This window comes from Mytilus galloprovincialis, chromosome 3 (assembly GCF_965363235.1).
Source record: "Mytilus galloprovincialis chromosome 3, xbMytGall1.hap1.1, whole genome shotgun sequence".
Taxonomy (NCBI): Eukaryota; Metazoa; Mollusca; class Bivalvia; order Mytilida; family Mytilidae; genus Mytilus; species Mytilus galloprovincialis.
The window spans coordinates 82,403,626-82,420,102 of NC_134840.1; the positions used below are offsets into that span (position 1 = coordinate 82,403,626).

At 30.5% G+C, this 16,477-nt stretch overlaps 1 protein-coding gene across 5 annotated transcripts in view; it reads right to left on the reverse strand.

Moving 5' to 3' along the window:
- Positions 1-3,801: 3,801 nt before the first annotated feature.
- The window catches only part of LOC143069133 (Golgi resident protein GCP60-like), a 47,664-nt gene continuing 34,988 nt past the window's right edge, over positions 3,802-16,477 (reverse strand). For 4 of the 5 annotated variants that reach the window (XM_076243610.1, XM_076243612.1, XM_076243614.1 and 1 more), the window contains 3 exons: positions 15,763-15,893; positions 8,328-8,499; positions 3,802-6,766 (listed from right to left, as the gene is read on the reverse strand). In XM_076243610.1, coding sequence (XP_076099725.1) covers positions 6,555-6,766; positions 8,328-8,499; positions 15,763-15,893 — 515 coding nt within the window. In that variant the 3' untranslated portion in view covers positions 3,802-6,554. Of the gene's footprint in view, positions 6,767-8,327; positions 8,500-15,239; positions 15,365-15,762; positions 15,894-16,477 lie in introns of all 5 variants that reach the window. The other variant, XM_076243611.1, reaches the window with a different exon arrangement.

Sequence of the window (16,477 nt, forward strand, 5' to 3'; positions counted from 1 at the left end):
ACCAATGAGCGTAAAACGTGTATGAGACCATCTATGTTTTACTATAATCTAAATAACTGTTTTAGGGAGTAAGTGGACTTTAACCCTAGTATTATAATTTATACCATAATGACATATTGTGATACACAATTTATTTCCTCATTAATGCAATGTCAGAGGACAGATTCCTATGATGTAGCAATATTAGTTGTAAAAAACAGCTGATGTACAATTGGTTTTGGTAAATAATTGGCCTCTCGGAATATGGAATAAAACAATTATTGTCCAACGGCCAAAGTGAATATCATTTTTTCAAAAGTCAATTAAACCACATATTTACCTCATCAAAAGACAGTTATTGTATAATATTTATATTTAATGGTAAAATGCCTCTGTTCAGAATCAAGAGTGTTTTTATTAACCTATGCCAATAACAGTGTAAAAATGTTAGAAATTGATTTAAGCATACTAAAGCTAGTGCCCTACCTGTAAAAAAAGTACATACGTTTCATTATTTTGATGTTCAAAAAACTGATTCCAGAAGTTTTAGATATAAAGTGCAGACATATATCCTTATATCAATGGTTAGTTATTATTGTGCTTTTGTGCTATCAGATGAGTTTAACCATTTCTGTCTGACTTTTAGTTTGTTAATATTTTGGGCTATTATAATACTGTCCCATGTTAGGGGAACGTTTCAGGTTTCACCAATATGTTGAACACTGCCGCCTTATATTTGTGCTTGTCCTAAGTCAGAGGCTGTCATTCATTTGTTGATTCATAAATCAACCTACTGGTTTTCTTGCTCTTTAAAAGTATTCCTCATTTTGTCATCTCCAACCTATTATTACTGCTTATAAAGTTTGCTCATTGTTGAAGCTGCTCAATTACATATAGTTACTTGTATCCGTCATTTGAACTCTAATGGATATTTGTTTAATTTGAACTGATAACATATCTCTTTTAATTCTATAAAGCACAAATAAACAAATAGATACAAGAAGACGATGAGTGTCAATGATACAACTCTCCATCTAAGTCACAATGTGTAAAAAGTAAACCATTATAATATAGGTCAATGTACAGCCTTCGACAGAGCCTTGGCTCCCACAGCACAGCCAGCTATAATCATACACGAACATCATCTTTAAGGATGTAAATGAGTAATCAACTATGCCTTGGTAATAAATAGAATGGATACTCTACTAATATGTTTCCTGTTTGAACATTTTCTTCTTCATTTCATCAAATTCAATTTCTTGGATGGCATCAGCTGGATAACATCATAGATTTCCAATCAACCCACCATTGTTAATTTGTTTTCTTAATGAGCAAAATTTTACTGCTGTTTGATATTCTTTGTCATTTATATTTATTATGTGTTTCTATAGATTTAGAAATTATCGCTATGTTTTTATTGTTGCAAATAAAAAATAAAATAATAATGCGATTGGATTATAATTGCAATAATTTAAACTTGCATTTTGATTTTTTTATATGAATTAAACCGGATTTTTCTCCATATTGCAAAAATTGAAATCACATTTTAGTTTAAATTGACAAAATTGAGAAAATATATGTAATACTCCCAAACGTGTCCTTCCCCCCAAACGTGTCCGATTCTCCTAAACGTGTCTTTTCTCCCTAAACGTGTCCGAAATGTACAATATTTCCCAAAACGTGTCCGATTTCATAACCCCCAAACGTGTCCGATAATTGTTATTCGCCAAAACGTGTCCAATATTTAACGCCAAAACGTTACACGTCTTTTAGGGCCTTTAAATGTATCTCTTAAATAAAATCGCTGATAACGTTTACGGCAATTCTATGATGGGAGACACACGTGATGAAGATGTCATTTATCAGATTAAGTTAGTTCGATGTAGGTTTTTAATGATTATAATAATTGCAAAATTAATCTGTTATTATTAAGTAACTTTGACTGCAGTTGTTTATTGTCCAGTTGCAAGTATTTCATATTGGTTTAGAGCGAACATACACATAGTTCTGGAGTTATATTAATCGTTAACTTTGTTAATTATTTTGTACTTATAAACTCCGATGATGCCTTTTATATTTATCCGAATATTGCATGTGGGGTTTTAACAGTATTTTTTTTTACTTTTGTCAATAGTTTGTGTGTATTTCAAAAGCCCATTAAATTATAAACTTGTTATCCGGGTTTTTAATAAATTTTAGGTTTCCACCATCACTAAAGACACACGATAAGAAACATAACGTCCAGTGCCAAATATTTCATGCATAAGTTTTATAGATTCTTTTTTTTATGAATATTACTGTTATGTGATCAACGCCGGTTTTAAATGCAAATTTATTTTGTAGTGTATAAATAAACTTTAGAATGTTGATTACGTATTGTCCAGTTGCAAGTACTTTATGCATATTTAGAGCGCACAATAGTTTTGCAAGTTTTAATGTTTTTACAGTTGTACTGTACACATTAACTTTAAACTAAACTTTAAACTGATGATCGCGTAATGTAAAATTGCAAGTATGTCATGCATATTTAGAGAGAACATACAAGTTTTAATGTTTTTTCAGTTCTATTTAGAAAGAACATAGGCTACCTGTTTTTTTTTTTTTTTTTTTTTTTTTTTTTTTTACATTTAAACATACATGTTTTAATGTTTTTACTGTTCTTTTGTTAAGATAAACTCTAGTCTGCTGGTTTCATATTGTCCAGTTGCAAGTATTTCATGCAAATTAGAGAAAACATACAAGTTTTAATGTTTTTTTCAGTTCTACTGAATAAATTAACTTTAGGCTGTTGATTTCGAATTGTCCAGTTGTCAGTATTTCATGCATAATTAGAGAGAACATTAAAGTTTTAACGCGCAGAGAAAGGGACACTTTGACCCGTAAACTGTACTGTTTAACTCAACATGTTTGCTTACAATTTACAAACGAAATAGCCGAAATGACGCCCCCACTTTAAGCCAGTTTAATTTTTCCGTTTTGAAAAAGTACTAACGTGCTTATGTATATTTTTAATGAAATGGTAAAATTAGTATACGTTAATGAAATAGCAATAACCAAATAACGCTTGATATGGACACGTTTTGGGGATTGGACACGTTTGGGGGTTAGTTGAGAAATGGACACCTTTGGGCGTTAATACAAATGACACGCTTTGGCGCAGTTTTCAACTAGACATGTTTGGGGGAATCGGACACGTTTGGGGGGAAGGACACGTTTCTGAGTGTTACATATATAATGCACACAATAATTTCTGAATTCAACAGTAATTCAATTATTGTTTATTAAATGAATACATGTAGTTAATGCTTGAAAAATTATTATATATTATTCCTTTGACTGTGGTCTAGCCCTGGCTTATAATGTGCAACGTCAACTAGACAGTTACCCATCAAGGGTAAAATGTGTATAGTAGTGTTTTATTTTTGCAGATATTAACTAAGCGAGTACTTGATTATCAATCTGTAAAACCAACGAGTACTTGATTAGAAATTATTCACTGATTTGACATCCCTATTCATCATTCATCTCAACACTCATGGCAAAAAGTAAAATCACAGAAATACTGAACTTAGAGGAAAATCAATTCGGAAAGTCTATAATCACATGGCAAAATCAAATAACAAAACGCATCAAAAATGAATGGACAAGAACTGTCATATTCCTGACTTGGTACAGACATTTTCAAATGTAGGAAATGGTGGATTTAACCTGGTTTTATAGTGCTAACCCTCTCACTTTGATGACAGTCTCATCAAATTCCGTTATATTTACATTGATGCGTTAACTAAACAGACAAAATAAATAAAGGTAAATAAAGCAAAGTAACCATGGCATATCACAATTTATTAACCAACAAAGACCACAGTAGTATATTCCATATATTATACATAACAGAAACCAATCACAGTTTATTGTTTTTCGTAACCTAAATCTGTCCCTCAAATACATCATACAAAGTACGGGAAATAATGTGGTGATCGGAGTGGTAAACATATTCCATGGATTTGCACAGTATTACGTAAGGTAATAAATAATAAGAAAATATACAATATAAATATAACATTTACAAAAGAAGTGAAAAAAAAAAATAAGTAACAGCTAGACTCTACTTTTAATCATTGTATGACTCAAAATGTATCGTAAAAACTAAAGATGAATGCACATACATGTCACAAATACACTAATGTAAGTTATAAGTCCACTGAAGTTGGCAAGTTGGTAAAACACACATAATACATATAAATTTTTCTTTATGTTACTGTGTGAATGAAAAGGGGAGATAACTTTATTTTAATGTAGGAAGGACACACAGTTACTGTGAATGACAATATTTTTGTGCTGGAGCTATCTTCACTTATCTAGGGATCATGTAAAATGTAGCAAAATACCAACTGCTTTAATAATTCAACACAATATTGGTACAGAACTTATTGGTGAATGAGTGAATAAAAAACCAACAATTTATATATTGAAATCATGAAAAATTAACCCACAGAAATATCCATCTTTGAAATACTATTGAATGAAGCTTTAAGTTTACCACTTTTATATTACAGTTACAATCCTTTTCATAGCATGCTTGTTATATGGACAAATATAATTTATATATTAACTTACCAAATCAATATGTACTCATAATTTTTGTAGTAGAACTGACAATATACAAATAATATCACACAGAAATAATACAATACAAACATAAATCTTTACAACCATATCTTTTTTTAAAAAGTCTCCCTTTCATCATGCATAATTAATATTGTACAGCTACATCAGTTTATTAATTTTATGTTTGTATTTATAAAATCCAAACATCTTTTCTCTTAAAAAAACATCAATGAAGTAGAAGCACCAGGATTTTTTATTTACTCTTTTCTGTATTGAACATTTTTGTAAGTGTAAAAATCCAGTAAAAATCTATACCAGTAGAAAATATCGATAAATATTCCATTTTTTTTTTTAATCAAATAAAGCGCCAACAATTAAATGATCGACTACAAAATCAGGGACAATTATCAATGAAAATTTTGACAAACAATGTAAAACAAAAAGCTTGATTTCAAATATTTTTTAAGTTTGCTCTTCACTACATAGTGAATGTATATCTGTCATGTTTACAAATAAAACCCAAACTAATTCAATATTCATATACAGAACACATGAATAAGGGAGCTAACCCAAATTAATGACGGTATGAAAAGCGCTGATTGAAAAATCTATGAATTAGGACAAAATTATTAATTAGACCCGCTTTTTATGAAGAATACTATGATTTTGTGTCTCAAGATACAATTAATCAAGCTCTATGCGCATGTAATTGTTACCTTATTGTTTAGTTAAATTGATCACCTGGAAAGGAAATTTAACATTGCTTTAGAATCTTTATAACCAAAAAGATATGTAAATATGAAATTTCTTAATACATAAAATTTCTAAAAATATGCTTACAAAAAAATGAAACCAACGATTTGAGAGGTAATGTTTTCTATAGTATATATTTCTTTGTTTGAATGTGTATTATTCATACATTTATTAATATTCAAACACAAAATGTCCAAATCATAATTTTTTATATCTAACATTCAATTTTTGTTTTTTTTTTGTTTCAGTATGTGCCTTTGTATTTACAGTCAAGTTTTCCATAAAATTCTATGTTTTTAATGTTAGTTCAATATTATAAATACAAGACCATATAAGAAAAAATCACCATCTAAAATGGCTTTATCGATTGTTCTTAGCATAATATCTAGTGGCAAATATTTCAAGCATATTCAGGATGAAAATTAAATGTATGTTGATTCCTTCTTTGCAGTGACTTTCAAAATAGTATAAATCCCAAAGAAAAGGATAATCTTACAATAGTTATTTACAATAAAGTTCAAATGATAGTGATTAAAAAAAGATTGGTAAGTTTTTGCATTTACTGTGAAGCAACTAATATTTGTAAATAAAATTGAGAATGGAGATGGGGAATGTGCCAAAGAGACAACAACCCGACCATAGAAAAAAACAACAGCAGAAGGTCACCAACAGGTCTTCAATGTGCATATTTAATTTCTAGCCAACTTCTTGCGATTTATTTCAGAGATTTTCTCAATTTCTTGATATATTTATATTAGGTAATATTTAAGTTTCACATATTCCCGATTATTTTTCTACTCGATAAAGTGGCAAAAACAAATCTTGCAAAAATATACTTGGTTAACAGCATCTTTTTAAATTTAAAGAAGGAAGGAAAAGAACACAGTGGTGATTCAATGGATCCAGTGTATTTAAATTTTAATCAAACAGTGCATCATAAAATATTATGCCATCTTTTGAACCATGGTTTCAGAAGCTTATCTAAATGCTTGATATACACGTCATACAATAAAATAAATGATTTCTATGATCAACCCATTAAAGCATGTAAGGGACATTAAAAATAGTTCACACAAAACTTGTGTAACATTTACAGGTCTTTCTTCCATTTTTACGATAAATCAGTTTTGGCTTAACAAATATTTAAAATAATATTAAAAGCCTTACGACTGATACAATAACAGTATACATAACGTCATAACATACACATAAAACTATCGACTGTAATAAACTCTGTAGTATAAGTTCTTAGATCGCCATAATGAGTAGGAATTGTCAAATTTAAGTAGATAAACGCCCTGCCCAGGGTACGCATGACTCCCGCAATACACCTCTTCATGACAGTCTCGCCGATATACCGGTATAATTTCATCTGTTGGCGGTCGATTGTCTTGTTTACTTCCTTGCTCTACATCAACTTTATTTTCTGAAAAATATCATTGATATTATTTATATGGCTGTAAATTTCATTTTGATTTTTAGATGATACATTATTGTGAAATATGCAACATAATAATCATCACATTAATTTACTGTTTCAGAATTAAAAGATCATGGTTAATTTCTATTGTTTGTATATTTTTTTTGAATATCCCTTGTTTAGGACCTTTTCAACCATTCACGTTTTTGGTGTACGCTTTTCAAATATTACCCAGAATGCAGTAGATTTTGAAACTGCAAACTAGAACTCTTTTCCTACATTCTAACTGCATTACTTGTATGATCAACAATTGTTATAATAAACACACTGATTTCTGAACTAACAGAATCTTATTTCACACATGACAAGCTAGCTAGCTAAGAAATTGGACAAAAAAAAACCATCTCCTCTGTCAATCAACAACAAAAGCAGACGACATCAGGCCCTTAAATAAGCAGTCATCGATGTGGAAAACGAGGAATGCATCCTATCCTTAATTTCTTAAACTTTTGCTTTGATCTATCGGTGTGATAATTTTCCATCTCAATTAACTGGATCTGATAAATGTTTTTCTCAGTCGAGTCGAGTTAGAACTAGAAAATGTCATAAGCTTACGCCATTGCCATTGCCTAGGAAAATTGTAATAAAAAGATTACCTATGGTCTTTTGACTTCCTCATTTTTCAGAACAACATATAATCTATAATTCTATGCTTTAAGCATATACATTTTCCTTCATGTTGTGCCATATTAATTCAGCTTGTAGTAGCTTGTAGCTTAATTTCAGTTTGACACAAATCTAATTAATTTGTTATATATGACGCTGAGATAATTTTGTTAATCAAATATAAGTGGAAATGGCTGTACGGAAAGCTAACAATTATGTAAGATAAAGAATTGGTAATGAAAGATAGCAGACATCTTCTAATTGAATCATCTTTGATGACAATGATGTAATTGAAACAATGCCTATGATTAACTAAGTTTTTCAGCTTTTAAGGTCCAGCTGTTAATATTGATCTTTAAATGATCTATACCATGTATTTAAATTATCAATTTCAGTCAAAAGATATGCTGGCATGATCAAAAGCTGATATAAATGGTACAAAAATATTGCAATGTTTTGAACAGGTATTGAAATTTTCCAGATGAGAATAAACTTAGCATAGATACTATAATTAAAATTTTTGTAAGCTGACACGCTGACACATGTGTTGTCTAATAAAGACTCATCAGTGATGTTTAATCAAAATTTTAGAGAGGCCTAATAAAAATGTATGTGTGATTACTTTTACATGCTGAATGAAATAGGGTAGGTTCATGTAGATAAGGATTTTTTTTTTTTTTTTTACATCTATAGGAGCGACATCGTGACATTCACAGTGCTTTATCAACAATGTTAAAAAAAAAAAATTACGATAAGGGGTAATAATTACAATAGGGAGGGGTACTGTAAACACAAATACTTTTTTGTTTGGCCTGATGTTTTTTTCCCATGAAAATGCAGCAATATTTTACATTGAAATCTTGTTCTTCACACATAACATTCCTCCCCCTGTTAAACAAACCTTGTTGTTCCTCTTCTAAATCTTCTTCATCACTAGATTCGCTAACATGTACTGTGACTGCATTACTGGGTTCTACCGTCCACTCAAAGTATACACCAAACCCTATATCATAGTAGTCCGTGGAAAATTCCCAAAATAAACATGACCCGTCTTCATGTGTTGGTACTCGTACCTGAAACATAAATTAAACAGTAAATTACAATTGTCAACTATGAACAAGTTTGATCCCCAGTTTTACAGCATTTAGAAGGTTTTGCATTCATTTTTATATGAACAAAATCAGTACTATGCAAGATATCCACATTGTCAGGAAATATAAATTTGGTACCATATTTATACACAGGTTTCCTAATTAGAACTTTGTTTTACGACAGAAAGTACTTTTTATAGACTATTTATACATTATCGTAGGTCATCTCAACAAGATTGATTTTCTCACTAGAGCCAGTACAGCAAAAGTGAGAAAAACAATTGAGGGTCTGTAAGATGACCAATGATGATCTGCTTATCGCTATTTTTGCCTATGACAACAATGATGTTTCCATTTACAACGGCATGTAGACACTTAGTTTCTTACGATTATTTTTCATATCACTCTATACTGTGTTGAGAAAGGAAATTATCAGTCAGTATCATCAAAGGAAAATTTGGTAAAATAGCCATAATGTTTTCTATCCTCCATTTTAACATTGATGATTTTAAAAATGTTAAGTTTTGAATTCCCATTTGTCATCTTTTATTTTTTAAGAAATCAACATTGTTTTCCTCAAATAACGAAAGATCTCCTAAAGCCTTTTTCTATAAACAAAACGAATGAAGATCTGATAAAATATCTGTTGTAATTAGAAATATGGGAATTGTGATAAAATTTGATTGCTTAGATTCCCTCATCAAACTCTATTTAACCAGCAGCAATAACTTTTTCCGTCAGATTACCGATTGCAGAAAGCAATATTATTTTCAAAATAAAATTTAAAAATTTGGCAATCAGGAAACCAAATTTTGCACAATAAATCAATCCCTAGTATGATGCTTCTATTTTGAACAAAACACTACACAGCTACTTTTACATAGGTACTATTTCTGTACTTAAAATCTGTAGTACTGGAAATTTACTTGTAATATTTAGTACTATTTCTTTACTTTAAAATTATTGTAATATTTAGGTACTTGTATTTTCCAGTACTTCATTTGTACTCAAAATATTGGTACAACAAGAGTGCACACGCTGAAATGTCTCGCCTTCTATACTAATCATTGATATTATGTTGATAGTCCTAAGTATAAAGCTAAGCTTTATAACAACTGTCACATAAACTTAACATTAACCAAGATAACTAAACAAAGGCCAATGAACCTTGAAAATGAGGTCAAGGTCAGATGAACCATACCAGGCAGACATGTACAGCTTACAATGCTTCTATACAACATATATAGTTGACCCATTACTTATAGTTTAAGAAAAATAGACCAAAACACAAAAACTTAACACTGTGCAATGAACTGTGAAAATGAGGTCATGGACAAATACCTGCGCGACTGACATAAAGATCATAAAATATTTCCATACACCAAATATAGTTGACCTATGGCATATAGTATTACATAAAAAGACCAAAACACAAAAACTTAACTTTGACCACTGAACCATGAAAATGAGGTCAAGGTCACATAACATCTGCCCGCTACACATGTACACCTTACAATCATTCCGTACAACAAATATAGTAGACCTATTGCATATAGTATGAGAAAAACAGACCACAACACAAAAATTTAACTATAACCACTGAACCATGAAAATGAGGTCAAGGTCAGATGACACCTGCCAGTTGGACATGTACACCTTACAGTCCTTCCATACACCGAATATACTAGCCCTATTGCTTATAGTTTCTGAGATATGGACTTGAACACCAAAACTTAACCTTGTTCACTGATCCATGAAATGAGGTCGAGGTCAATTGAAAACTGTCTGACAGACATCAGGACCTTGCAAGGTACGCACATATCAAATATAGTTATCCTATTACTTATAATAAGAGAGAATTCAACATTACAAAAAATTTGAACTTTTTTTTCAAGTGGTCACTGAACCATGAAAATGAGGTCAAGGACATTGGACATGTGACTGACGGAAACTTCGTAACATGAGGCATCCATATACAAAGTATGAAGCATCCAGGTCTTTCACCTTCTAAAATATAAAGCTTTTAAGAAGTTGCAGGCTCGACAAAAATGATACCAACAATGATCACAGTATTCCATATTAAACATCATAAATTAATGATATTTGAAAAAGAAAAACGTTCAAAATGCTGAAAATGTAACCGTGCACCAAAAATCTATAGTACTTAAATTTCAAGTACAAATCAAGTACTGTAAAATACGGGTACTTAAATATTACAATAATTCGTAAAAAACACAATAATACTGAATATTAAAAGTAGATTTCCAGTACTATAGAATGAGATTTGTGGTACATAAATTGTACATAAATAGTACCTATGCAAAAGTAGCTGTGTATATGCTAATTATTAATAAAGTCACAAATTAAGTACTGGTTGCAGTAAGCAATTAAGCAATGTTGATCTCTGTTAAAACAAACATTACAATGGCTAATAAAAAGTTTAATATCTCTTAAAAGAAACAGCATATCCAAGTCTCGCTTTTTGACCTTGTCAAGGTTGAGACAAAAGCTGCTGGTTATTCAAACCTTAAAAGTGAAGGTCACATTTGAATCAAAAGTTATTCACTTTGCTGCTAGAAAAATAAGGTATCTATCAATAATTATAAGACTTGATAAAGACTTTATTCATTGTTTTCCATTAAAAAAAACTCCCTCATCATATTTAGGCTTAGTTATTGATTTTATCAGCAACCATGTAAATTATTTTAGAATAAACAGTGATAATAAGTTACTAATTGCTATACCTTAAATCAGATATTGAATATTCTTAATAATCTTCACAAGATTTTCAGCAGTACAACAGTGTCAAAGAACTAATGCAGGCAAGGATAAGCTATTTTTTTAAGGAAAAGAGAGGGGATGTCAATAAAAGTACACAAATTTCTGTATTGTATCTACATGTATATGAAGGAAGTCCAGTTGAGTATCTGCACTTGCATAAAAGAAAAGTACACAATTACACATTACCTAGTCGTATCTTTTAGAAGACTATTATGTTTGCATCTGAATGCAAAATAAAGAACAGTATGTAATTCCGAACTTCATTTACTTCAAACTGATTATTTTGTTACACTAATTATACAAAAGATTTCATCCCTAGAATTATAATTCTAGATTTAATGAGGAACGTTAGTTTTTATAAAATAATTATTCTGAATTTCTAATCCATTTAAATCCATTGATTTTTTTCTTTTCAAATGTCTGTCTCTAATGAAAAATGGATGTATTATTCCGTGATTTAGTTAAAATCCATTATTTGATGATTATAAAAATAGCATATACAACAAAAAACAATGTAACATAAAAGCAAATATCACTAATTCTACGGAAGAAAAGCATAAGAGCTACAAAAACAAATAGACCATTAAACTCATAATAAAACAAACAGTAAGAATATCAATCTGAAAACGAAAAACTGTTTTTCTCCAGAGGCTGATTTAGAGAGGGGCCAAGGCCCCCCTTTTCTTGAAAAAAATTTGATGGTTTTATATGGAATCACTGAAGCATGAACGGAGCGAGCCCCTTCTAAGGCAGTCAGTGGGCCCCTCTTTAAAAATTTCTGGATCCACCACTATAATCTCTTTACCTATTTTCATGAGGCTGATTAATCATAGAAAGACTCAGATATTTTCTGTGGATTCATTAAAAACTAATTGATATTTTACTGTGTGTTTTTCTATGTTGTGATGTTATGCTATTGTTTCAGAAAAAGGGAGAAGGTTTGAATCCATTAAAACGTTTAATCCCGCTGCAAATGTTTGCACCTGTCCTAAGTCAGGAATCTGATGTACAGTAGCTGTCGTTTGTTTATGTAATTTATACGTGTTTCTCGTTTCTTGTTTTTTTATTTTATATAGATTAGACCGTTGGTTTTCCCGATTGAATGGTTTTACACTAGTAATGTTGGGTCCCTTTATAGCTTGTTGTTCGGTGTGAGCCAAAGCTCCGTGTTGAAGGCTGTACATTGACCTATAATGGTTTACTTTTTTAAAATTGTTATTTGGATGGAGAGTTGTCTCATTGGCACTCATACCACATCTTCCTATATCTATAGTATACTAAATTTTTGTGGGTATAGGTAAACCATGAATTTTATTGGTAACAAAGTGCAGATTTTCAATTAGCTTGTAGGCAGAGTTGTCAATCCTACCGAATCAGACATTTATTTTGACGAAAAACATAAATTTTTCTTCAATCCATGAACATTAGTATCCTGAATACATGAATCCCTTTTATACAGAACTGTTATCGATTCAAATAAGATTGCTCATTCAAAAAAGGTAGACTCATTTATCCCCAATGAAATTAACTAACTTTTATCAAAATTCTGTCAGAGCTATTCAATGTCTTTCTTTTTAAATTCATCTCATATACATGTTATCTGTTCAGTCAGTAACAAAAAATAGTTCACAAAATCTTTGTCTTTCAGACAGGAATTTCATATATAAATCTACTTTATCAAAATCTGTTTAACTTGAATTTCCTATATCATGATTTAATCAATATCAGTTTAGATAAACGGTCAATTCATTAGTAATGGAATATTGCTACAATATGGATATAGGAGAAAATTAAAACTGGAAATGTCAGACATCTTTTCCTCATGGCATATCATGTGAATGCAATAAAATTAAAGAACTTATCAATTTATTGATTGATTTACTGTGAAAGTACATTTATTTGTGGGGTACCAGTTTTCGTGGTTTTGGTGGGTGACTTTATCCACGAATTTAAGTGTCCAACGAAATAAAACAATCATTGTCCACATCAAGACATAGAAAGATCCCCATGTAGGTTTGACTATTGATATGATCTAGAGAATATATTAAATAACACTTAATCTGAAAATGGTTTAATAGCAGTCACAGAACTACAACTGCATGCAGTGTTATACCCATTTAATCTTTTAAAACTTAAACTGTATAACTTTTGATCTTTTAATTCTCATAAAATAATATTTTTGATCGATGAAAGTCAGATTTCCAGATTTCTGGTATTGATATGCTATGATAAAGTGTTCATTTTATATCCTCATAGTTATCTTGGGATAATTAGTGTTGTCACTACAATTTACACGTGTCAATGTTTTCTTTGCAATTTCCTTCAATCCAGACTATCTGTAATCTTCGTTTCTAAAGGCTTTAATTTTTTCATTTTTTTGTTTTGAAAACTAAAATCCATGAATTTAAAAACCTGTACATAAAACATGTAAATATTGCTCAAACCACGAAAATTGATACCCACGAATTAAAGTACTTTCACAGTATCATAAAAAGGGTCTTTTAAGGGCATATTAACTACAATTTATGATTTTAAAGTTCTTCATTTTCTATCTCGCTAAAATGCGTTAAAAAGGCTTCAAAGGTCAAACAGTGAGTAAGAGATCTATAGTTGTTAACTTCAAGGTTATTTGGTGGAGAGTTGTCTCATTGCAATTATCACACATCTTCTTATTTTTATATTGCTCCTGATAGAGTAAAAAATCAAAAAAATCGCCTTCAACTAAATTTTTTTCCAATAAAAAAAGGTGTGCTTTTTTTTTATAATAATGAAATGCCTTTTTCTCACATATCCCTTCCATGTTAATAGAATCAAGATAGTCTTAAAGCTTTATTAGAAAACAAAGCAACATAATGATAGTGCAATAAAAATAGAACGAAAATTTACATAGTCATGCAGTCAGAAACAAGACGACGCAGACGACGACGCAGACGACGACGCCAACGTGATAACAATATACGACGAAAAATTAAAATTTTTGCGGTCGTATAATAAGAACAAGTAGTTTAAGTGATTGCTACATTCCTCGTAAAGAAGACCCTTCAAAACAGCTAAACAATCATCAAATACTACTAAGTTCCATAAAAGGCGTAAACAGGTGCTCCCTTGAAATAAATAACATAACAAATTGATTGAATTGACATATCTTTTCTAATCGGTCAGACAGCTGTATCTACTTGACCTTTATCAGACCAATGTTTCACAATTGATCACAGACATATTTTGCTGAGTGCCTACCATTTCCGTAATTATTCTGACCATTACTGAATTTGACCAATTATTAGAAGTGACACTTAAAAAACGACAAATACTACATGTGTCGCATGCAAGGAGGAATGTTTATCTACCAGAACACCTGATATCACTTGTGGTTTTTGATCAAAGTTGTATTGTATAAAGCTTTATTTTTTGTTTATTTACTATTCATGAACATCATTTGTCCCCTATTATTCAAGTTGTCATACATACATTGTCCCTTATTTGATTTCTTATTCCCCTTCAATAAAGTTTGCTTTCATAGACATACTGTTGTTATAAAATTGTTTTGTCACAAATTTTACACATAATTTTATTTTCTTATTCCCTTTTTACCAAATTCACTCAGTATCTATTTATCATTTTAATCTTGACTCTAAAATTATTCTTCTTTCTCTAATGTCTTTTATATAAAACATGATTAAGGAGAAGTGCAATTTTTTTTTATTACAAATACAAAAAAAAGACAAAATATTCCCAAAACTTTCTTATTCTCAAAAACTGCGGTAAACTCATTTAAGGCATTGAAAAAACATGCAATAGATAATAAAGCAAGACTTCCAACTGTTAAGCATAGCTGATTTGGGGAACCAAATATTTCAAAAGCCACTGTACAATTTTTTTTTTTTAAGCAGGTTCACAAAAATCAAAGCCGTACTGCTGACATTACAGAAGCCTATACTTACAGTGACAGTTTCTCCCGAACCTATTTTTATAACTGAATCTTTATCTTTACGCAGAGATTCTTTGAATTCTTTTATATCTTTACGAGTCCACATAGAGGCAGCAGCAAGAGGAGGTAACTCATGATCTAAAAACACAACATACACCGAATAACTGAAGGAAAACAACACATGCATATAGATAATAGTGTATTTAATGTAAGATATCTCTTTAAGGAATGTAATTTTCAAAAACACTTGCCAAGAATGAGATTAAAATGATTTTTTTAAAACTTGATTTTAAATTTAAGTTATGCTCTATTCTGAAAAGCCAAAGCATCTTTTGAACAGAATTTCCAGTATTAAACATAGTGAAAAAAAATAATCTGCAATTCTAAAATTTTTTGAAAAAAAGCAAATTTTTTTTAATTTTAAATCATTAATTTTTGGCAGCCGTAGCCTCATTTTAAAAACACATTCCATGATTAGATATCTTTGTGAAGACAGTGCAGAAACAAGACATATGAATTTGTTTTTCCCAACTCACTGTGGCAGTAGCCAAGGATGCTATCTTTATTACATTCTCTTTACAAGTTTTTACACGGTCTTTAAAGGCTTTTATATCTTTGCGTGTCCAGATTGATGCAGGCATTAAAACTGGCATCGGAGTTGGAAAATCTAACAAAATATTCAAGTACATGTAACAAGTATTAATATAACTATGCAAGATTGCATCAATACTATGTTATGATTGAGAATTAATTTAGCGAAGGTTTTTTCTACTTATTCAGGTTCTGTTGTATCTTTCTATAAGTATTCCATTTGTTGTGTTCAACTCAAAAGTTTGAATTGGATTACAGCTGATTGCATTGAGTGTGAAGGTAAAGGTTATATCTTTGGTTAGCTTGCTTGCTAGCTGAAATGTGAAGTCATTATTAGGTAAGGTATACAACCATCCTTTCCAAGTATCCCAGTTCTACAGACAGATTGGTTATCTGTCAGACTAGTCAACTCTTAAAGGTGGGTCCTTTACTTAACCAAATAAGCAAGCAAGCAGGCTAACCAAAGATACAATGTATAACATTTACCTACACTCACCCGGCAATCAGCTGTAATGTCACTATACTTTAAGATTTCTGTGTAATATTTTGTTGACATGTCGTTTTATTGATTTGTTTTGCCACGAAATTGTCAGTGTTTTTCTACTTTGTTTTTTTTTCAATATACATATACATCCTCATAAACTTAAAGGTAGAATTTCA